This window comes from Tauraco erythrolophus, chromosome 8 (genome assembly GCF_009769465.1).
Source record: "Tauraco erythrolophus isolate bTauEry1 chromosome 8, bTauEry1.pri, whole genome shotgun sequence".
NCBI lineage: Eukaryota > Metazoa > Chordata > Aves > Musophagiformes > Musophagidae > Tauraco > Tauraco erythrolophus.
The window spans coordinates 37,458,324-37,482,061 of NC_141472.1; the positions used below are offsets into that span (position 1 = coordinate 37,458,324).

General features: G+C 42.2%; 1 protein-coding gene across 6 annotated transcripts in view; it reads left to right on the forward strand.

The window, feature by feature from the left end:
• Window positions 1-3,001: 3,001 nt before the first annotated feature.
• CCNT2 (cyclin T2) overlaps window positions 3,002-23,738 on the forward strand; it is a 25,994-nt gene continuing 5,257 nt past the window's right edge. The window contains exons 1-7 of one of the 6 annotated variants that reach the window (XM_086616066.1): window positions 3,002-3,276; window positions 4,176-4,257; window positions 12,043-12,171; window positions 13,262-13,322; window positions 14,351-14,413; window positions 20,811-20,856; window positions 22,172-22,335. In XM_086616066.1, the coding sequence (XP_086472192.1) occupies window positions 3,002-3,276; window positions 4,176-4,257; window positions 12,043-12,171; window positions 13,262-13,322; window positions 14,351-14,413; window positions 20,811-20,856; window positions 22,172-22,335 (820 nt within the window). Of the gene's footprint in view, window positions 3,277-4,175; window positions 4,258-12,042; window positions 12,172-13,261; window positions 13,323-14,350; window positions 14,414-17,436; window positions 17,568-17,822; window positions 17,894-19,124; window positions 20,034-20,810; window positions 20,857-22,171; window positions 22,336-23,738 lie in introns of those variants that run through there. The other 5 variants (XM_086616071.1, XM_086616067.1, XM_086616069.1 and 2 more) reach the window with 5 other exon arrangements.

The window sequence follows — 23,738 nt, forward strand, 5'->3', positions numbered from 1 at the left end:
GTTTAGTGGTAGAAGACTTCAGGAAAAATAGTGTTAGACGGAATTTGTTTTCGTAGCTGTGTCCGTAACTGTCCGTATGTCACAGACTAAACCTGAAGGATGGTGAACAGCAGTTCCTGGTGATGCCAGCCTCTGTTGGACTACAAAGAAGGCTTTGTCCTTCTTTATGGTGTCAAAAAGCAAACCAAAACATGAAGTGGTTTGTGCAGGTTAATCATATGTTTTCCTAGCTATTGCAATATTTACTATATTTCTTCTCCAGATATATTCCATAAAAGACTACTGCACATCACAAGCTGAAGTAGTCGGCAGCTCACAGGTTTAGGCTCTGGAAATATTGGGTTTTCATGTAAGAGGAAAAGAGGACCTAGATAAAATAGCTTTAACAATATTTATTGTCCTCGGGTTCACAAGACTTCTGTCGACCTTTTATCTACATGCAAGCATTGAGCTACTTAAATGTACAATTTTTCAACTAGATTGTTTGAATTAAATTTCAAAGTAGAAGAAAGGCAACTTCGTTCTCACATAGTATTCTTTTCCTTCAGCATATTTGGTTTTCACAGATGTTTAAATGGATTTAAGAGGAAAACACACTGTGATTCCTCCAATACATTAATTTGATTAATTCTTTAATTTTTTTAATGAATGAGATCAGTTCAGTTAGTGAGAATGCAATGTTACACCTTTGGGGACCAAGGTCTGGAACCTTTCCAATAGCAAGAACAGTATTTAATTACCTTAACCTGTGACTGAGTGGGTGATTGCAGCACTCTGCATGGCCGTTAATGTGCATACCCTGCATAAATCATATTCATTATGCACTGTCATTATTTAATGATATTCTACTTATTCTCGACGTGTTAGGATTTTTAAGACAGGGATATAGATAATCTTCCCTACATCTTCCTTTTTTTCCATTAACAAAGCTAATGTAAAATTCTGATTACAGCCAGACACGAACATTCTTAATACTCTTCCACCAATTATTGAAGTAACAAAGAATGTAAGTTGAACACTCAAACTCCAGGAGTTTTACACAACAATTTAAACAATGAGGTGAAACAGTGCACTGTGAGACTGTTAAAGGCACAAAAATACGAAGGCAAAGATCAGCTCCTACTTACAACGGAAGCATTTGTAGTTAAATTTCCTCTGCACTTGCAAAATCTTAAAGATGACCTACAGGTGGGAAGATGAGGCGAGTAACGCGTGCCCGTCTGCGCTGCGTTATACATCAGTGTATTTCGTTAGTGTTCTGTCGGGTCCAGTTACAAAATTGTAACTGCTTGTGTAGAATTTGCACGGAAATTGTAAAAGAACTAGTTGTAACTTAATCTTAGGTGAACAAAACCTCTGTGGAGTGCTAGTGGCAGGTGCTAAACATGGAAAGAATGCTTGGAGCTCTTGTTTTGATCCATGATGATGAGAACTCAAGAGAAGAACCTTTTTGTACCCTTTGAACCCTGAATCCAGTAACCCCCAACTACTGCTGAAAATCAGTAACTGAATATGTGAAGTATTTAAGTTTTCTCTGTCCCGTGCATGTGAGTGCCCAGGTTGGGCACCACAGTGCTATTTAAGGGTGCAGCAGGCAGCAGGTGAGTTTAGCAAGTGATCCCAATTGTTACAGGGAGCTGAAGCGTAACATGGGAGAGGCTCGGACAGGCTCCTGTTTGGTGCGATGTGAGCACACACATCTCCGTGTATCGAAGAATAATCAACTTACTGGAGCTATTAACCTGGAAGGTCACAAGGTATCACTGGACAGCTTTAGTTCTGCCTTTTGGCACTGAATTCCTGGGAAATACTCCCTGTAGAAGTTAGTTATTGCTTATATACACGTGATCGTATGCACCATACGCTCAAGACGCAGGAATTGTGTGATCCTTAAGTGTTCCTGCACTCCAGAGAGGAACGTTTTGCCTAGACGTTTGCTACGGCCAGTACCAAGAACAGAATTACAGGCACACTGTGCCCCTCTCAGTCTCGGTATTTTCATGTATCATCATACACGATGATTATAGCGACTTCAAACACGTTAAAGACCTTTCCACCTTCTCCTTGCAGCCTCTATTCCCAGCTCTTTCCTCTTTCCAACACCAGTCCATTAGCATTTCCAAATATTTTAGCTCTTAAGACAGATGTTCTTTTATTCTGGAGCCCTCACGCAACTTATTCCAAGTCCGCAAGAATCCGAAAGGCAGACGAGCGCGGGAGGATCGCGCTTCCTGGGTAGTACATGGCACGGCAGCGAGACAACAAGGAGCATCCCTTGAACCAACTGAGGCTGGAGCGACCTAGGAGTTTCTACTGGAAGGACGTTTTGCGAGAGGCGAGAAGAGGCTGTTTGCCGCGACTCGCCAGTCTTAACGGAACGGTGAACAGTCCGGGAAGACAGCGGCACCGCGGAGCGCGGCCGGAGCCGCTCCCCGCGCCTCCACCCGTTCCAGTTCTGGAAAAAACCGCTACGGGAAGCTGGGACGGAGACGCGAACCCATGACCTGCGGGCCGCTGCTTCCTCCCAGGAGATACCGGGATTCGGCCTTCCCAAAAAACGCGCAAACATCCCAGCGCTCTAAACCAAACTGCTCGTTTATTAGTGCTGAATCACCGGGCTACAACAGCCAACCCGGATGCCGGCGAGCCCCGGGAGCGGACCGGTGAACTTCAACCTCCCCGCGGCACGGCCGCACTCTCCGCCGCTCCCCGGACAGCGCAGCCCCGTGTTTGCGGGAGCCTCCCCGGCAGCTGAACCCCTGCCTGGCCTGCCCTTCCCGAACCCGGCGCCGGCGGGAAGCCGCCCCTCCGCGGGAGAGCCACCGGCACGGCCATTACTTCCCGCGTCACGTGCCGCGCCATCTATGGCCGCCCCACAGGCCACGTGACCCCACCCTCCCCGCGCGGCCGCTCTGGCTGCGCCGCGCCGCGACTCTATGGTTCAGGGTGCATAGGGGGCCGGCCGGCCGCTCGCGCGCCGCCATTTCTCGCGAGAGTCGCTATGGAGGGCGGGGGGGAGGGGCCGGGCGCGGCGCTGCCGCCGGCGGGCGGGGCCGCGGCGGGAGGGGGAGGAAGTGTCATGGCGGCGGCGGGCTCAGGCGCGGGCTCCTCGGCGCGGGGCGGCGGCGGCTCCTCGACGGCGTCGCGCTGGTTCTTCAGCCGCGAGCAGCTGGAGAACACGCCCTCGCGGCGCTGCGGCGTCGAGGCCGACAAGGAGCTCTCGTACCGGCAGCAGGCGGCCAACCTCATCCAAGACATGGGCCAGCGCCTCAACGTGTATCCGAGCGGGGCCCGCGGGGCGGCGGGAGGGAGGGTCCGGCGGGACGCGCTGAGGGAGGTGAGGGGCCGGGGCGGCGGGGCCGTTACCCGCCGCCCGGGTCGGTCGTGGCGGGGCGGCGGGAGGGTCCGGCGGGACGCGCTGAGGGAGGCGAGGGGCCGGGGCTGGCGGGGCCGGGGCTGGCGGGGCCGTGACCCGCCGCCCGCGACCCGCCGCCCGCGTCGGTCGTGGCGGGACCCTCTTCTCCCGCTGTGAGGGAATCCTCTCCGGGACTGTTCCCGCTCCCTCGGCAGCCCGTGAGCGGCGCTCCCCCGGGATGGAGCCGCGGCTTTGAGGCACGGAGCGGGAGGAGGAGCCTGGCGGGAGCCCCCGCGCCGCGCTCTTTGTCGGCGTGAGGGGACGCCTCAGGCCCCCCCGACATGGCCCTTCCGCCGGGTTCGCGTCGGCACCTGCGGGTTTGCACGTGTTGAAGTCATCCCGGTTTCTCGCAGGCTCGTGTTCCTTGAAGCGGGCATCTCCTCCTTAGCCGTTCTTCAGTTTTATTTTTTTAAAAAAAAGAGATCCTAGTGAGGCTGAAACCTCAAATCCCCTACTGAAATAGTTGGATTGGAACAAAACAAAAGCACTCGAGGCGGGATTTCAGTGTCGGTCGCCCGTTGAGGAGTTTTCATTCAATGAGATGCTGGCTCGTCTGGTGTAGGAATGTCCACATTGTCTGGGAAGCAGATGGGAAGGACGTGTGTTAATATCGGTTAAGTTTGGGAGTGTCACGTCCTTAATTAATTTTCAGCTGAAGACAGTGCGTCGAAAGCAATGATTGATGTAGAAAGCACATCGCTTTCCGTCCTTGTAAGCAATTTTCTTAATATGTAGTCTTTTCCTTAATTTAATCTTCCAGATCTCAGCTTACGATAAATACTGCAATTGTTTACATGCACAGGTTTTATATGCATCATTCCTTCACAAAATTTAATCGAAATGTAAGTATGATTTTGCACGCGGTAATAATATGCCCATAATTTTGGCGCTCTTGCTGACAAGTGTTACATTCCTCTGCTGGATTGTAAAGTTTGGTCTGTTTATAGGAATTTTAGATTCATATCAGTGGTTTAGAAGCAATAATGATATTTCTTTTGAACTTTGAATTATTTTAACTAGTGGCAATTAGATTTTATCTTCTGCCACAGAAATAAAAAAAAAAAAACAGGCACCATCAGCAAACACATTTCAGATGTGTGAAGAATGCATTTATATGTTTCTAATCTGGCTGGTGCTTATGTGCTGTAGTTTGAAAGGCTGATGTGTAGGAACACACGTTTTTCTTAATGAAGTCAGTGGTAGTGCTAGCATGGTGTGTCTGACAATTATAATATGGTTGTGTGTATCCATATGGATTATGTATCTGCTCCTAAAAAACAGTGGAAATTCATTTAACTAGTCTACTTTTAAGCAGCTTGATAACTCATATTAGACAAGAAAAATCTTTAAATCCAATGAGCAAATGCTGGCTCTCGGGTTTCAACTAATGAAGTGAGTATGCTGAATCTGAATATGGAATATGTTATGAAAAACTGAATTCTTCTGTAAAAATACTCTGTAATTGAGTGATTTTCTGACAGGAATGGAATTGGAGATCCCAGTCTGAAAACTTTAAGCCTTTTTTGTGTCCAGTATATAGTTAGAAAAAACAGTAATTTCTAGGTATTTTTGTGTTTGTTTGTTTGTTTTGTTTGTTTGTTTTAAAGTACTCTGCATCAATATTTTATACCAACTTTGCAAGAACAGTTAACAATGGTGGTGGTATATCACTATTTGATGAGGATGATTTTTCTCGGATCTTGGCTTTTCATGATAAAATAAGCAGATTGAGACTGTGACAGATGTTGTGGTCTAGACCAGAGCAGTCCTTGGTCTACCAAGGGGTAGAATCTTGCAAACCTTGCCCTGTCTGAAATTTGGGCAGGTATACAGTGGATTACAGTGTTAGCCAGCTCTTTTGTCTGGCATGAATTTGCTTATCATTCTTGGCTGAGCAAGTGAACATCTTATTTGGTATTTACTCGTCAAGAAGTAAACAGTAGTTTATGGGTACGTTTCGGGAGTGTATTTAATCATTTTTGTGCAAAATCTGAGGTAAATTCAAGCTTGTAGGAAGCTGGTTACTGAAAATGCAGTGTTACAGGTCTTCATGTAATAAAAGCTTAAGTGTTTATGTACAACCTGAACTGAGTGTGCATAAGCCTGGAACACTTTAATAGGAAGGAATAAATGATGTAGATTTTGTTTATGTAGTGATCAAGAGCTATGTGTTGAATAGGTACGCATATAAATCAAAACGTACTTTCCCAAAACAGTTTTCTAGTTTTAGAGCAAGAGCAGCGCGCATGAGAATCAAGTTCCAGCAAGCTTTGTGGCGGAATACGCCCTTCAGAAGCGTTTCTGCAGTATGTCAGGTGAAGGCAGTAAACCAGTTGTTCGTCTTTCTCCCCTCCACATACCTGCCCGCCTGGCAGTAACTGTAGCCAGCGGAAGAGGAGCTGGTGAGGCATCCACAGTTTTCCGTGGCTGTGGATGATTTGTGGACTTGATAAACTAGGCAGAGCTGCTTGGATAGAGCTAGATTACTCGCAGGCGGTGCAGGTATGACCGATTACTGCCCTCTGGAAGTCTGGGATAGATTTAGGTAGCAAGAAGCGTTAGCTGCTGTGTTCGGGTTTCCACTGGAGCGTGCCAGTCACTCGGAGCTGGAAGCACAGTAGTATTTGGTTATATGGTGCCTTTGTTGTGAAAACTACACCTTGAGTTATATTTATGAACCTTAAAATTCACAAGTAAGCTATGTAAGGGCTGAATGCCATGGAAACTGCGGCTGTTACGAGAGGGTGAAGTGTATTGTTAAATTAATTCTCAGGTAATAGTATTCAAGTAAAATTTAAAGGCAAGTGCACTGCAAGTTGGCACTTGGTGGTATTGATTGCTGCTGAATTACTTTCTGTAGTTCTTAATGGCTGTAAGGCCAGGCAGCAGCTTTGCCTGTGTACTGATGGACAAATACATTTTCTTACTTTCCTATAGGGTAGAGGGAGTAGTCTCAAAGTGAATGTGAGTCACTTTTCAAATACTCCCAAACCATCTGGCAGGTTCTCTGTAGAAAAAGCACAAGCTGAGGACTGTAATAAATACTTAATATCAAATCTCCAGAGTGCTTGGCAAGCTAAAAAATGTAACCATATTCATCCACTGCAAGAAGAAACTAACCCTTAGAAGTTAAATAGTACGGTACTGGCAGTCTTGAGGCTAAGACCTAGCTAAAATTTTCAGCTGTATATGGAGTATATCTCTAATATTTCTTTGTTACTTGCATGGAGTGGCGCTTATTCACGGCAAGAAGGAATCCAAAGGCCAGGACTAGAAAATTAGATGGCCATTAGTCAGAACGCCTTATGATCTCCAGCTGAAAAAATGTTGTCTTTGTTTTCTTGCTTTATTGGTAGGTTAATGTTTTTGATCAAGTAATAAACACTTGCGTATTTATTGTTGTGTGTAATTACTGGGTTATACAAATACACGTGTATGTCTTATGTGTAAGTCACACGCTCTTAATTGTTAATAAACAGGTCCTCTAGTGGAAGCTCATTCACTGAATAGCTGTTGTCTTAATTCATTTCTTTTTGCCTTCAATATAAGTTACTACTAAACAGTTTTACAGACTTTCAAGATTTTCAAGTCCACTATGAATAGGGAACAGAATTCCCAACAGTATCTCCAATCTGTAGAGCCACAGGGTGGCATATACCGGTTATGTAGTCTTGGTTCACTTTGAATGTATTACATTTACTGTTCTAATGTCCAAATATTCCTACTTTTGCAAAGTTCCTGTGGGCTAGCAGGTCACTTCTAAATTGCTATGGATTGTCTACGAAGTACATCCATTTGAGTGTGAAGAAGTAGTTGAGGCTTTGGTGTTGCAATCAAACCAGGTTAAGACCTTGCAAGGTTGCGGTGCCCCAGCAATAGGGTGGAAGCTTGCTTTACAAATTCCGGTGAGCAGAATTGGATGCCCTGACTACTAATTTTCCCTAGCCATGCCAATGACATTTCAGGAACTCCTGTGAATCTCCCCAGCAGTAGTACAAATTATTCTTTCTATGTTAGTGTCGACTAGGGCATAGTAACCGTGGTTTGCCAATTATAAAGTTGGTTGGTGCTAATGTTGGGGTGGGGAGGGAGCTTGCTGCCTTTTTATAGGAAATACTAGCCTGACTTATACTTTAAAATATCTTGAAAATTAAAATTCTTCTGGAAATACTGTTTATGTAGTACTTAGTGTTTGATATTGTTGTATAGCAAACACCTCTTTTAGAGGCTTATTCTTCAATACGCTGAGATTCGAAGAACAGAGAAGGGGGAAAAATCCTTGGTATGCTGGAAATGAGAGGTAAGGCATCCAAATAGTAGCTGCATTTCTAAATGTAATCCTTAGAAATGCCATATGGAATACCAAACAAACAGCTAAAAATATACTTGGTGATGTCAAAGTTTTTTGTGTGTGACATGCGGTGGAACTTAGTAAATTGCCCAAAGAAGGCTGCAGGAGGAATTTTTTCCGTGAAGTGCAAGGTGGGTGAGTTGTGTGGAGGAGTTTTGTTTCCCATCCTCTGTATTTCCCTCCTGTCTCTTCTGCCCTGTCCAAACTGCAGTATTAAACAGTTGACTTTGCAGTTGAGCAAAGTTCTTAAAACTTTCATAACATCCACCAAGCTTTAGTGAGGCTGTTTCAGGCACTTCAGTTCCGTTTTTAATCTTGCAATTTAACATACTTGCTGGTTTTATGCAATGTGTGTTTCTGGTTATAATAAAAAACCACTTGCAACTCATTATGTTCGGGCTTGGAAAACCTCTATCAGAATGGAAACACTTAATGTCTTAAGCTAATTTGTATCAAGTCTACAGACATATTAATATTGTCATTAAAAGGGAGAGGGAGTTCTCAGAAAACTGCGCGCGTACTGCAGATGTGTTCCGAGATTATTCTGAATGCCTTTATTGTAGCAACACTGTTTTTATGATATGTCTTGTACTTTTTAAGTGAAAAAGGACTTGTACCGTATTTACCAATAAAACTTGCTGTTTCATGCTCTTGGACTGTCATAATAAGGCTCTTATGTGTTGGTTTTTCTGTTTCGGTGGGACTTGGTTTCTGAGATTTTCAGCTAGTACAAAAAAGGGATTTAATTTCATAAATCACGTGATCTTCTGAAGATATTTCTCAATCTTAAGAAATATTTTGGGTGCATGGTAGATAACAAAATTATTCGGTTTATGTCAAATGAAGGTGTTTATATATAGGCAGCTTACAGCTTTGCCAAGTTTTTTGTCCTTAATTTTACTTTTTGTTCTACTTCGCTTTTTCTGCCCTTTTTGAGAATTGGAAATGAATGAAAGCGTTTGAGTAACTTTGCCAATTATACACTTAGCAGGGTGTGTCGTCTTCGCTGAAGACTGTATGCATGCCAAGTCTGAAATTTTATTAGGATGTCTATTTTTCTGAATAAATATCAAGGGAGACAAAAATATTGACCTACTCTGAACTGGGAATGAGAACCCTGGTCCTAGACAAGACAAAGACCTGAAATTCTTTGGCCAGAAGCCAACACTTTTTTTTTTTTAAGGAAATAGATAATTGGGGTGTACATAGATTTCTGCTGAACCAGAGTTAAATGCCAGTTAATCAGTTGGATTTGAATCAGCCTCCAGAACTGTGTTTTGTGTAAGGTCTTAGGGATCAGGAATTGTGTGGAGGCTTCTTGGCCAGAACTGATCCATTTCAGTGAATTAAAAGATATTCTAAAGTCAGCCTGATGAAGAAGGTGCTTTTTTGGAAATAAATAAAATTTTAGTGCAGTCAGACAGAATAATAGTGAGGGAGAATTTGCTGATGATTTAATTGTGCAGTTATTGGTGACTGAGTTCAAAGAATGTCTCTGAAATGTAAATATTTTCAGTCATGGTAATTGTTGGAAGTTGATTTTTTTCAGAAAGGTAAATGGTGAAAATTCCATGGATGTGTAGCTATACTTGTAAACTATGTGGAAAGAGACCTTGTGTTAGGATATATTTGCATTTAACTTGTACACAAAGCTAGAGCAACTGTAAGGTCTGAAGGCAGGTCCCTGGGGTGAAGTGTGTCGTGCTTGGTGGGGGTGGGAAGGCTGGAGAGGGGGAGAGCAGCAGGGAGCAACAGGTCCTTGCTCACTGTGCAGCTGCTTTTGTTTTTCAGCTCAGCAGTAAGGCACTGCTACAGGTTACTGACTGCGTATCTGCTTGATTTGTTTTAAATTTTTTTTTAAAAAAAGGAAATTGTGTGATCCTGGGGAGATGGAAAAGATCTTCTACTTATGTTCTGTTAGAGCTTGTTCCCGTCATCCATTCTATTTCTGACTCTACACACTTAACGACTTCACTTCGTTCCTCAATGACTTCACAATGCTGAGTCCTAGTTTTCAGTCCATGATGGGCAACCTCATTGTATCCTTTTTCCCGAGTTTAAAAAAAAAAAAAAACCAAAAAAAAAAAACCACAGTTCTAGTCTCTGGTGTCCTCATTAATACCTCCACATTGTTTCTGGCCAATGTCTTGTCAAACTTGTTTCTTCATAACTCTGTTAAACATTCCCAGTTTCCTTCCTACTCTGTCATTCATGTTTCTCTGGCTCCGGCCCTGTCTGCTAATCTGGCCTTTCCTAGAAGCTCGGGATTATGTCTGAGAATGTAATCCTTCCTCTCAGGCTGGCCCTGGTGTAGAAGATGCTAGCGTCACACACGTCCCTCAGCTATGCCTGCCCTAAATCTCTGCAGCACACTGGGCTTATGCGGATGGAACAACTGTAAATGGGAGGTTTGCCTTGGTTCTTGCATTACTGGGCTGGAGTGCAGCTTGTCTGCTCTCTAAAATATCTATGACTTGCACATGTTGGGTTACACACGTGTGTGCTGTGCACATCATCTGCATCTTCTGGCACTGCAAAGCTGTTGATGCTCTAGTGCTCTGAACTCCAGAAGGTCTTTCTGTCACGTTTAGTGTTTAAAAGTTTATCTCCCAGCTTAAGTGAGCCATGTTTCAAGTAGTATGTCCCTAGCAAAGGGAATTTCTTCTGGAATTTCAAATCATTCATTTAAGCAATGTCAGTAGGAGCTTCTCAGAAATCATCAGAAGTCTTAAATGGCAGTGTTAATATGGCCTTGTTCAGAAACATCTGACTTCAGGTTTTCATTTCACACATTCGTAAGGCTTAAGTTACAAGCTGCTTAAAAAGAAAGTGTTTCTTTTGTCTGCGTTGTGGAAGAATTTGCTCCCTGTGACTTGGTTTGGGTGGTTTGGGATTTGTTTTTTTTTTTTAGAATACTAGATTTCTCCATGGCATGTTTCTGTGCATCAAAGGGTATTGCCTTCCCAGGGTGTTGGTTTTCCTCAAGTCTGCCAACTTACAAGTTTTACTTAAGATCCAGGTGGACATTTCAAAGTGATTTAAGGAGGCAAAAAGTACTCCCTCCATACATTTGAAAGCTCCTGATAGGTAATGGATAATCACTTTAATGTTCATTTCTAATTAGTTTGTTGCAGTTCTTACTGTATTGTGAATTTTCATACCAATTGTTTTATTTTGGCATAACTAAGGGCTACGTGCGAACCAAAAACCTCCTGGCTTAGGGGGAGCTGTGGCTGCCATTCAGTTCGTTCCATCTATTTCTACTGGGGTGTTGAGTGACAAATCCAAAACCTGCCTTGCTTGTGCTGTGTGTTAATTAAATGCTCAACAAGCAGCTGTCTCAGTCTCTGAATAAGTGCTTTATATGGGCTGAATTTTAACCTGCTGATGTCTGCATGAAGATTTCTGCTGTCATTTTAGTTCATGTGTGATATGGCCAACACTGCATACGAAGAGGATCCTGATTCTTCGAAGTCATTTATCGTTAGCCGTGTTCCCTGTGTAGATACATCAGTCATTCTAGCTGATGACTGGGTATCAAAACTCGGCTTCGTAGGTTACTCCTAGGTGATCTGAACTGCAAATGGGTACTTTGCTGTCAGCCTATGGCACCTAGAGTTTTGTAAAAATGTTCATCTTTAAATGTAATTTGTGGTCTTTACTGACATTTAATGTAACTGCTGTGTTGTGAATCCTTGTGCTTTGTCCTTCAGAGACCACTGGGTGCATAGTAAAGTTTCTAAGAGTAAGCTCTTGGTTGTACAACCAATGTTTATATAACAAGCTGTTTTCCTTAAAGTTCTCTGGAAAGTTTCTTGCTTTTTTAGGAGAGTCAAATGCTAGCAGAACTTGTGATCAGCTGTTTTGACTTTTGCTGAAAAGATGATGTAATGGCTCACTACTGTGCAAGAAATTGGATGAACTTTCTCGTGAAGTATATTTAACTTGAAACAGCCTGTTCTAATGTGACTAACTCTACTGGACCAAGTCTATTCTTTTTATGTTGAACTAGAATTAGTTTGACCTCAGACATCTTACAAATGCATTTATTTACTCCTTCCCTACGCTGCTGAGAGGATTACATTAGTTATATAATAAAACAGGACCGGGGGTTTTTTTGTTGCCTTGCCTGATTTCAGAACTGTTTGAAAACAAACAAACCCCCAAACAAATCCAACTTTGTAAACCTTTTCTAATTACTAGTTTAGACTCTCCATAAAAATTCAAGTTCTATCTGGAAAAAGTTGAAAAATACTTATATGTTTTTCTTCTTCAGATAATATCTCCTACGGCATTGTTTTTGGCTGCAAAAGTGGAAGAACAGCCACGGAAACTTGAACATGTTATTAAAGTAGCACATGCCTGTCTTCATCCTCAAGAGCCACAACTGGATACAAAGAGTGATGTAGGTGGAAGTCATGGTTTTAAAGATAATCAGATAACACTTCATCTAATGATCTGTTATGTTGTCTTGGCTGTATTATTGCTGTCTGCAAACTAGAAAAAAACCCACTTTTGCTTTTACACCTATTTAAGCATTTTGTATTAATATAACTCATTAAAGACTGAGAAATTTGTATTATGAAACCTGAAGAAATTGCTCCATCTTGAACTTGCGTTGTTTTTAAGACTTCTACATGTATAGTAGAAGAGAAGAGTAGACTATGTGTTAAATAAGAGGTTTCATACTGTTTCCGTAAGTCACACAGTTTGCACAGAGAGTTCAGGACACTGTCTTTCTCAGCCAGAGGCTCACTGTGCACCATGATCTACGTTGTGTTTTAAAGGACACGATACAGTTGTCAGCTGCCATCTCTGCTACATGTTGCTCCTCCTTTTCATTTGCCAAAGTTTGTACAGCTTCTTCTTACTTTGTAGTTCACGTTTTCTTTCCTGAGATGTCTTCCTGAAACCAAACATGAGGAAGGATGGTGGAAATGCACCAGAGTTGTTCAGCTTGATGGTCAGGCTGAGCTAGTTATACCTTGCTGGACCTGCGCTGATGTCTAAAACTATTAGAGCACCTTTGCTGTGCTCCCTAGTCTTGGAAAGGCACGTGGAGGTATATATGTGTTTGAGCTCAGAAGCTTAAGGTGGCTTAACGCAGGCCAACTGAGTATGTCCAGCTGTATGTTAAAGTACTTGTAACATGAATTACCTGCTGCCTAGAGATGCTTGAGTTGATTTGCACTGGCAAGCTTTCATAATCCTTACAGCAGCCTCCCAAAAATGCTGTGCTGGAATAGATTGTATGAGATCCAAACCAAGTAAATCTTACTGTGCAAGATGGTTAGGCTGATACAACTGAGTCTGCAGTAACACTTACACTGGTAGAAGAAAGTACTACCACAGTGAAGTGTTCCAAGTTGTCAGTTGTAACTGGCGTGGGTGGTGGTCTTCGCTTGTGTTGCCAGTACCAGTATGCCAATAGGAAGTGTACAATGAAAATTTTGAGACAATAGCTATGTCTTGACCTGTTTGCTTATTTGTTTCAGGCATATCTTCAGCAAGCCCAAGAGCTGGTTATACTTGAAACAATAATGCTTCAAACTTTAGGTATGTCTTTCTAAATATCTCCTGTGCAGCCAAGTTACCGTGAAGGAGTAGTGGGACCCAAGTAACCGGATTTTTGACGTCTTGTTGGTACACTAGAATTTTACTGGTTCTGTATACAAGTTCTGACCTGTGAAATTAGTTTTGTATTAGCAGTTCTGTTCCTTTGGAGGGGCTAAAAAAAAAAAGGCCTATCTGTACTTTTGAAATAGATGTTTCTGACCGTTTGATGAGGTAGAAATGTGTACCTTTCCAAATAGATCTTACTCCAAAGTCGTAACTACGTTGAATTTCCTTCATATAACGGAACATGTACTAATTGAGCTGCGTATGTAATTGAGCAGGGTTACTGCCTCTGAACATCACAAGCGTAGTGTAACCATTTAATGGATTCTGGTGATTCCTAAATTTGAAATGGAATGTTCTGATAAGAAACTCTTCCGATGTTAAAGTAACATAAATAGAGAAAATTACAGCTAGCAGGCCTGAGAACACTGACTTACTCAGATGTTCTTAAATATGACTTTGAGTATATTGTTTTTAAAAAAAGCTAACAGTAGTGACCTAATTCTTAAAATAGCATCATAAACAAAGGTTTCTTAAGTCACTGACCTACAAATTGACTTAACTTGTAATTTCATAGATGCAGCGTATTTAAGTCCCGGAAATCAATGAATAAAGTGCCCGTGCATGTGTTTTTGTGCCTGTAATATAGCTTTTACTAACTTAGTAATGTACTACAAACTGTTCAGATATGTTCAACTTCAAAAATAGTAACTTCCCAAGTATATGTATTTCTAGGACTTGAGATTACTGAAGGAATGTTTTACTAATTGGTACTGAAATGACTATACCATCTGCCATTCAACTGTATGAAAAAGTGCAGAATAAAAGGAAGATAAGTAGCGTTACCTGATCTTCAGTGCGATGGTTTAGCAAGCATTTTAGGTCTGTAGGGAAAGGAAAGGGTTTGGGTTTTTTATTTAACAGATGGAAATGTACAGTTCTAAAATGTATTTTTAACTCTTCAGGTTTTGAGATTACCATTGAACATCCGCACACAGATGTTGTGAAATGTACGCAATTAGTGAGAGGTCAGTGAATTTTAACCACTTCTGTAAGTCCTTTTTTACCTTTCTAGTACAATTTGAAGGTTGTCTAATATGATCTTCACCAACTATGTTATCCAAAGAGTTTCTTTAAAGCTAATTACGAAAAGCTTGCTAGTAACCTTTAGAGTCTGATAAAGGATCCGGTTCTGTCCTTCCTAATTTTTTTGCTTGCTTATTAGCATTGATTTTAATAATGTCTGTTCCTTGTTTTCTTAAATGACAGAAGCAGTTAGTGGTTGAAAGCTGCATAGCCAACTGCTTAGTATCATGCTGGGTTGATTGTTGTCACTCTGAAGTAGCTTTACCAAGTAATGTGTAGTCCGCATACTGCTTGGTGGCCAGTGCTGGCGTTCTGCCTAGCAAATCTTCTCAGGTGATGAACTGAGGGATAAACAGTGCATGGCAGGTCCGCTGTCATGTGCAAATACTGCAAGATGTATCTAATCCTGGAGCAGGGTGTTACTTGTTTTGGACGGCAGCGCAAAACCCCAGACCTTTTGTCAAACGGTCATGTCCTCTAACTGGTATGCAGCTCAGTAATGGGACTCTAGCTAGAAACCTGTTCTGTTCTTTAGTGTTTTTTGTTGAATTCTGGCGTGCCTTCTTAAATTCTGAAATGGATTTCCTTTGGAACTTTAAAAAAAGAAAAAAGTCCTCTCCTAAGATGGAGGGTGGAAAAAAAAATAGGAATCAGTTGTAAAAGCACCTAAAATATGCTTTTCACTTTAATTGTGTTCCTTAATTAAAAAGTGTTTGGAAATGATTAGACCATGGTTGTTAGTCTGTAGTTTTTAGTTTTTGTTGCACTGAAAAATGCAAAGTTAAGTGCTTCAAAATTTGGGATTTTTTTCCTCTATAAAATATAGGAAAGTTAGGTGCAACTTAGTGATGTTAACAAGATCTGTTTTGTAGTAACACTAAAATTAAAGTTGTTCTTTGAACGAAAAGTATCCCTCCGTTCTCGTTTTAAAGTAGCTTACTGGTGTAGTGTCTGAATTCAGAGTTTGATTCTGAGTAGGGCTGGTGCTATGTGTAACTTATTTGCATATAAAGTAGCTCTTTTGCAGTTCTTGCTATAAGATAATTCTTTGCTTTCTGTCCAGACTTGATTGTGACTCAGTGCATAAGCCTGATTGCACCTAAAGTCTCAGTAGTCTACATCAGCAGCTCTGTAGGGTTTTGCTTTGGATTTCCTTAGTGGTGGGCCCATCTGAGTGCGAGCACGTACTGTGTTGTGTGAGTCCCTGCACTTCTGCTCGGTATTTGGGACTGTGGGGAGGGGTGGCAGGCAGTATTGTAGCTGCATCAAGATATCCACATTAGCAAGTGTACTTGACTTTTGAACCTACAAGAAGAAATTGCACACTGCTACGCAAACTTAATTTCCTTTAGTCAAGGGCAGATACCAGTCTGAGACAATTCAGCTTTTTGCTGTGTGTTTTGTGTGCTTCATCATGTACTGATAAAATTCATACATTGAAGATACATGCTACTTTTTAAATTTGACGTTTTAAAGCTAGTATTTAAAGTCAGCACAGTTTGACAAAATACTTAGAATCCGCAATTCTACCCACTCTTGAAATCTGAAGACTCCAGTGAGGGCTGAAAATCCATGCACCTCAAGAACTGGTACAAAGTGAGAGTAATACATCTAATGCTCGAAAACCTGCTCATTGGAGTGGGTGTGCTCCTTAATATGTGCGTATCCAAATGGAATTCTTGTCAGCATATGCCCCTCCTGGAGGTGATACAGGCTGTGAACACAAGGTTTGAGTACCTCATATTTAAAAACCAAAACGAAACCCAACCAATTGATCCATAAATTAAAAACGTTGAGCATGAGATCTGTAGTTGTGCATGCAAGTCAAGCAAGTAGAGAATAACTGCTGTGGAACGTTAGTCTTACGTGTTGAGTGAACAGAGACCAGCTTTTGGGCACAGTGATGTATCTTCAAGGGTGCAGTGGTATCATTTTAGTTCTCTCTCAACATTTATTGGACAGTGTGTTGTTTTAGTGTGAATAGGTGCAACACTTGGATATCAAGCCCTGAAGCTTTCAAAAATATATCTAAGGCTTGTCAGTGTGAAGCCTTTAGTGCTGAAGGGATCGACTGAGAAGGTAAAGAAATGCAAGGTTGCTTCATCCAGTTCGAGTAACGTGTCTTCTTTGACAGAAAGCACTATTTCAGAAGGCAGAGACACACCTTTTTTTATTAAAGGTGGTTAACTTATCCAAGACCATTATGATTAAAACCTTCAGCTGTGTTTGGAGGGAGAAGGAGGGGAGAAATATGATGTGGCTGACTATTGAAGTACGAATAGAGAGGCAACAAAGTTAGCTGAGGTATGCGAGTCTACTTAAGGTTCTGGCTTAGCACTTGTGCACTGAATCACCATGTGGTGAGAAGATGCCCTGGTCCCTCAAACTTTTGCTGACTAAATTTAATAAAGTGGCTAAGAGGATGGCTGATTCTCTGTATCGCTCGTTATTGTCTGGCATGCAGGGTAATGTGCTTTATGCCGTCACTGTTTCCTGTATTAATCTGTAAGTTACCACCTCTAAAAACACATTGGAAAAAAATCCAAAACTGGTTCTGTTGATGCTCAAAAGATTCAGCGAAGCCCTCTGTCAGAAGACTGTCTAGTCTAGTAGTAGCCTACCAGAATCAGTTCCTGGCAGCTGAAGATGAACTTGTATGTTGAAACAATTACGTGTATTGGCACCAGTTCTCACTGACAACTAAAGAAAAAGTTGAGTTCTTCATCTCTAGGATTGAAAGCCTTTCCGAAAGTTAATATTAGACAAGACAGATCATGGTAGATAAGGGATGACTGGATGGATACATGGTGATTCATGATGTTCAGGCATAAGGTATCTAATTACTCCTCCTGGTTTTCAAAGATTCGTGGGTTCATGAAATTGTTCCAGCTTTGCAGTTTGATCAGTGTAGCAGACAAGGAGAATGGTGTGGGCTCAGTCTTTTTTCTGCACCATTCTTCCTCAGTGTCAAGAGACTGAGAAGAGGAGACAGGACCATCATTCCTTAGGATCCCACAGGTCCCCTAAGGAATCTGGAGGCAGTGGATCTGTGAAGGCCTGTCAGCAAGCTTCAGTGCCCATTCCAAGGATGCTGCGGTACAGAAGAGAGAAGAAAAACACACCACCAAAAACCGTTCTGGTGCCAAACTACCTTACTGGCTTGAATGCTAGTTGAGTGATCAGCAGCAAAACAGCCTTTGTGCTGAGACCATGACATGGTCCTCTTAGACTGATTTTGCACCAGAGCTCGTTCCCAGCCTGCTTCTGGCAGAGCTCAGAGGGGAGGAGTTTGTATCCTTACCTCCATCTTGGGAACTCTTCAGTCATTCCTTTTTCTGTGTTGGTACACAGCTTTCTTTTGGAACCGAAGACTGGATCCCAAGGATTTCTAGGATTGTTCTCGCTGCTCTGCAGGTTATCAGGTATCTTGAACACCCATGATCCTTACTAATCTTTTCTGGAAATTATACTGTCAAATTCTTCAGACATACCATAGTATCTGTGTGCGCAGCTGCCTTTGGTTAAATTGGGCTGATAAAGACACGGTGGCAGAAGAGGAGATGAATCTGAATGAATCTGCTTTTTCAGAGGGTATTCTGATGAGGAAAATTTAAATCTGAGTTCACTAAGTGGTGTGGGAAGATCTTAAACACCAGCTGTATTCCAGCACTGGTACAGGTAGCTTTCACATTCTGAACTTTCACCTTGGGCTTTCACAGGCCAGTTCCCAAAGGTTTAAATACTTTCAAGAAAGTAAAGCCACCAGGACTGCTCCAGACCTGAATGCCTACACCATGGCCTCCTCCAGCCCTTTCCAGATACAGCAGGCATCCACCAGCATAGCTCCATTCAGAGCCTGTGGCTTTTTTTCTTTTGCCCAGAAGGACTTCAGCAGGCTTTCTCTCTTCTGTTGTTGACTGGCTTATCTGCAGCCTCCTCTTTCCTGGGAATGTTCTCAGGACCCTAGGCATAGCCAGCCACCACTCTCCTAAGGGTGACTTGGCAGTCACGTTTTCATGATTATCTCAAGATCCAAGATAACCTAATGTAGAAGAAAAGACTCTCATATGTTGGAATTGCACCAGTTGAACTGTGTGGCTGTGCCCAATAAAAAGCAATTTGATTTCCACTTGGGAATTTCTTGAAGACGGTAGCTTTTTGGAAGGTGTATTGGACAGCAAATCCTTTTTCACAATCTTCATTGCCACTTTAGTAATCCCTGCCTTCTCGTTGCTTCTGCAGCAGTGAGACGGGGTAGGTGTTTTAAATCATTCTGAATGATAAAATATAAACCTGGTTATTAATGGCTGGCAACAGCCATCAGTCCTGCGACTGGTGAGTTACAACAGAGAAGCTCTGCTGGCTTGTTTTAACCTCTGCTCCAAGGTGGTTTTAATTCGGAGGTGCACTTTCCACTGCTATAAAGGAGATAACACACCAAAATATAGGAACCAAAAATGGTTAGTTTTAATTTTAGGGACAGGTTTCACTAAACCAAAGCTGTCCTAACTGTAAGAGAAGAGTTTGGGACGGATGTTTTCAGTCGTGCCGTGTGTTACCGTAGGCTTTAGTCATGAGCTGAAGTTTCTTGCTGGTTTTGGCAGTGATGATTATTTCACTGTAAATAAGTTGAAACAGTATCATGCTGCTTGAGGCATAGGTAAGGTATTTAGCACGTTAATTTTTGATTGAGGCTAAAATGTGTGTTTCAAGATGTGATTCTTTTCTTCCAGGTATGTGTTTTGATTTACTCAACTTTCAAGCTGATGTTAAATAGAAGTTTTCTGGCATCTGCTTTTCTTCCTTGTTCAAAAGGGACATTTCAGTGAGAGTAGAGATGCTTCTTGGTCCGGTCCCATAATTCAAACATGTCGTAACTTTACAGAATATAGAAATCACTGGAGATCCTTTAAACGTTACTTTGATGAAAAACGAAGAGCAAGACATCATTTTTAGTCTTATTCAACCATTCTGCATTTTCATTCGTTTTGTTACGATAGTCTCGTTTCACTTTTTTTCTTTTTTGGTAATACTTCCTATTTTTGATGGAAGGGAGAGAAAATGGTTGAACTCCATGGTTATCTGGCCTGCAACTGCCATTACAGTTTGCAAAGTAAACACTATAGTATAACACCGTCACGTTGTCAGGTCACCTTTTGCTTGTTACGGATTAGTGGAATTTGTGTGTGGGAACGGATCCTGTTACCTTGCTACTTCCACCTTCTTCTCAGACTATGGCACTGCCCAGCTGTGTAGCGTAAAGACAAACCTGCTTTGTACTCCTTGGCAATCATGAGAAGTTGAGTTAAATCACGTTTTTAATATGCTTGTTAAAAATTAAATTTTGAAAGTCACTGCAATCTTCCTCAAACTTTATGGAAAGATTATTATTATTAAACCGAAAGTTTAACGCTATTCCCCTTGACGTAAAACTCAACAATACACTTTCTGCAGGTAGCACTGATTTCAAGTGGTAGTGTCAAAGTAAGAATTCAATGAAGGCTGCGCTCAATCTTCCGTTAAAACCACTGTGCCCAGCTATTCCGTTATATGCATGTGACAGTAAGTTCTCTTGCCCGAGTGAGGAGCGTTGGGGTTTCCCTGGTAGGGGTCGGTGCTGGATGGCTGTAGCAGCCCAAGTCATCAGCTTTTCATTTCTGGCACGTTGCAGTCTTGCGTGGTTTTATTTCCTGACTGTAACAAAAGTGAAGTTGTTCATTTCCTATCAAAGCTTTAACAAATGTAGAACAAAACGTTATGAATACGGTGATGCTCTGGAATAGAGGGAGCAGAAAACTTGTTTAATTTTTTTACCATGTAGCTTGGGGGCTTTCTGTGTTGTAGGGCTTTGGGAGAGGGATGTGCCTGTCTTCGGGAGGTGCTGGGGTGGGAGGGGTGTTTGCCAGCTGTCCTGCCACGCTCCTGTCCAAGAGCAGAACTTGCAGCGTGCTGTGAATTGGCTTTCACTGCCTGCCTTACTGCAGTCAGGGTTATGCCGGGCATCACCTGCGAGGGAGGGAGGGGAGGCAGGCATTCCTAGGAGAGAGCGCTCTCACGTGGGAGGCGTTCGCGGGGTGGATAGCCAAAGGGAAACTGTCCTGTGGGTTGTACAGCGGGAGGGTCAGTGAATGGAATGACTGGTCCGTCTCCAGTTAACTGAATGTAATGGCCTCTTTCTGTATCTCGGAAAATACTATTTTAAAGGCTAGTTAGCTAAATTCACATCAGTGCTGTGGAAATACCAGGTGGTGCTTTTGGAAGGTAAACTTGCTTTAATTTTGGAATGAACCTGAGCAGTTAGTGCAGAGACTTAATCTCTCCGTTTTTCTTTTCTTACAGCAAGCAAGGATTTGGCACAGACATCCTATTTCATGGCTACCAACAGGTTGTTATCCTGAACCTCTTTGTTGCACTGTTGTAGCACACTATAGCTTCCTTTACTGCAGGGCCCCCTCCATGTGTCTTACCCTTGTTGCGACAGGAGACTGGGCCATCTACAGTGGTGGTACCTTCCCGTTCGCAGTGCGGTGTATTGTACAAGGGCCTGATGGCACGAAGGGGTTAAATGCACAATGAGAAGTGTAGTGGTGCTTTCTGATGACATTTTCTCGATTGTGAGTGCATAAGTCTAAAACTGGTAGCCTGAATAGCAGCTAAAGATTACAAAGAGCTAAACTTAACCTAGAAATCCGAGCATCTTGGTAAGTACAAAACTATTTTTAGTTTACACTTGTAGTTAATGGCAGTTTTCTCTTAACTTTAAATATATTGATCCAATCTTAACTTATAAAATTGTAGCGGGCCTAAGATCTTTTCTTTTCAGGTAGACTAGTAGTAGCCCAATGTTCTTCCTTTTAGAAACAGCTCTTTAATCTTTTATGGAGTGTGAAAACTTAAGTGCTTACATAAACTTAAAGTTCCGGAATTCCAAATGAGGATTGTGTATACATAGCCTGTTGTAGAAAGATGGAATCTGAGAGCAGACTTTAGTCTTGATTTCTCGATGACTTCAATTTACTGCTCGCAAAACAACTTTGAGCTTTATTTAAGAGGATCGCGTTACATGTAGATAGTTGCTAAGCAATATCTGCTGGTTATTAGAACTCTTCCAAATAAATATTCCTGGTGCTTCCTTGACGGGCAAGATTCTGTATTGAAACAGCTGTTAAGAAAAGCTGTGATAAAGCAGGGAAACTGAACTGTTATCTGTGCTGCTGCCAGCTGGAAGCTGGAGGCAAGTTCACAAATATCCCAGCTGCAGGCCAAGAGAAAGCTAAGCCCACAAGTAATTCACCTGGCCTCTGTGGGGCTACTGGGTACCTTCTTCTGATTGTCTCCTTCAGAGACTGCATAATCAGCTGTGTGCTTTTACTGTAACGTTTTCATTCACCGTGTTATACTACTATCTTTTTTAGTCCTGAAGTACAGTAGAATAACTGGTAAACTTATTTACTGTTCACCACACTTTTTATAGCAAAAGCAAATTAAAGTTTTCTACCAGATAAATGCCCTGCCCATTATTTTCTGAAGGCAGTAAGGTGTCTTACGAACTTAAGCAGAAGAATGTTCTGTGAACTAATGTTTAACTGCTGTTGCTTGACAAGTTACCTTATTCTGTATGTTAATGGCTGATTTGTTTGGGTTTTCTGTTTTACATGTTTGATTTCCTTTGGTTCCTCATTACGAAATTTGTGCAACAGTCTTCACCTTACTACGTTCTGTCTTCAGTATAAGCCTACAGTGATAGCATGTGTGTGCATTCACTTGGCCTGCAAATGGTCCAACTGGGAGATTCCAGTGTCAACTGATGGAAAGCACTGGTGGGAATATGTAGATCCTTCAGTTACTCTAGAATTACTAGATGGTAAGTAGTACTGCCTTTTCACATCTCGAAATTCAAGAGTATATTAATGTGAAAATGGGAGCATGGTATAGTGAGAACATAGCTTTAAGCCTAAATTAAGTTTCTCTGACTTCTCATACTGGATCCTCGGGTGAGAGCAAGGTGTAGGAGAGGGGAGAACTTCAGAAGACAAACTTAGTTTTGAGATCCTTTTCACTTCATCCTGTGGGCTGGGGCATCCCCATACCTTCTGTGAACTTCAGAAGACAAACTTAGTTTTGAGATCCTTTTCACTTCATCCTGTGGGCTGGGGCATCCCCATACCTTCTGTAGGTGCAGGCTTGAATCTTGCTTTTAAGTGCTTTCCAGAACAAGGAAAGAGATGGAGATCTACCAGTGCAAACCCACAGGGTCCTGATCATTTCACATACATGGCTGGTCCACGTTTATGGCTTCACTGTCACCGAAACAACTGCTCTTAAGGGTCTACATAAAATTGCCATGTTTATGGCAGTAGTTCTAGGTAAACAATTGGGTATGGCTTACGATACCTTGAACTCTTGTAAAATATTTTCCTGTTAAACGACTTCTTTCCGGAAGAAAGCGTGTACTTAGAAGACCTTATACATAGAAGTTCACTGTCTTTTGAAATAGTACTTATTACAGTGGAGTCTGAACTTAAGGCCTACACACACTACTGTAGTGGAGCTGGTGGCTTCGGGGGCTTTCAGATCTGTGGGTTGGACTTGGCTGTTAGTTCCAGAGTGAGACATGTGTTTCAGGTTAGCGTAGCTCCCCATGGCCTGCTTTTTTTCCGCTGCTGTGCTTTTCTTTCTTAATGGCAATATTATTTTTTTTGAAAGTGAAAACTTGAGGAGATGTCACGTGAAGCACAGAACCAGAGTGAGCGTGAAATTGGAAGTTCAAATATCTCTGTCTTAGTAGGCTGCTTTAAGTCATATCTGTAGTTTCAAATACCAGCCTGCCTTCCCTCTCATCTGGCCATTGGGTCTGTGTGTTTGGTAAGCATGCCTCGTTTTGATTTCCCAAATCCCACAAGGCGTGTGCTGCGAGCTCGTGGTGAACGCTGCTTAATTCCTCAAGCACTTACGGAGCTGGCGTGTGGAACAGACTCAGGCAGACCAAAGCGCTGAGGCAGTTTTGCGCTTGGGAGCAGCCTAGTTTTTAACTTGCTCATAGAGTTCTGGAGAAGCCAGTTCTTCCAGACCTGCAAGAGATCTGCTTTTGTATTCAAATTCTGACTGTACCTTATTATTTTTAGCTTGTGAGTAAAACGAAATTTTAGTGGAAGGTATTTTTATTTGCAGCTGACAAGCAGACACCCCTACGTTCCCTTGTGGACATAATAATTTCAAGGATATTCAGTTTTTGAACACAGCCAGCTACTTTGCCTTGAACACAAA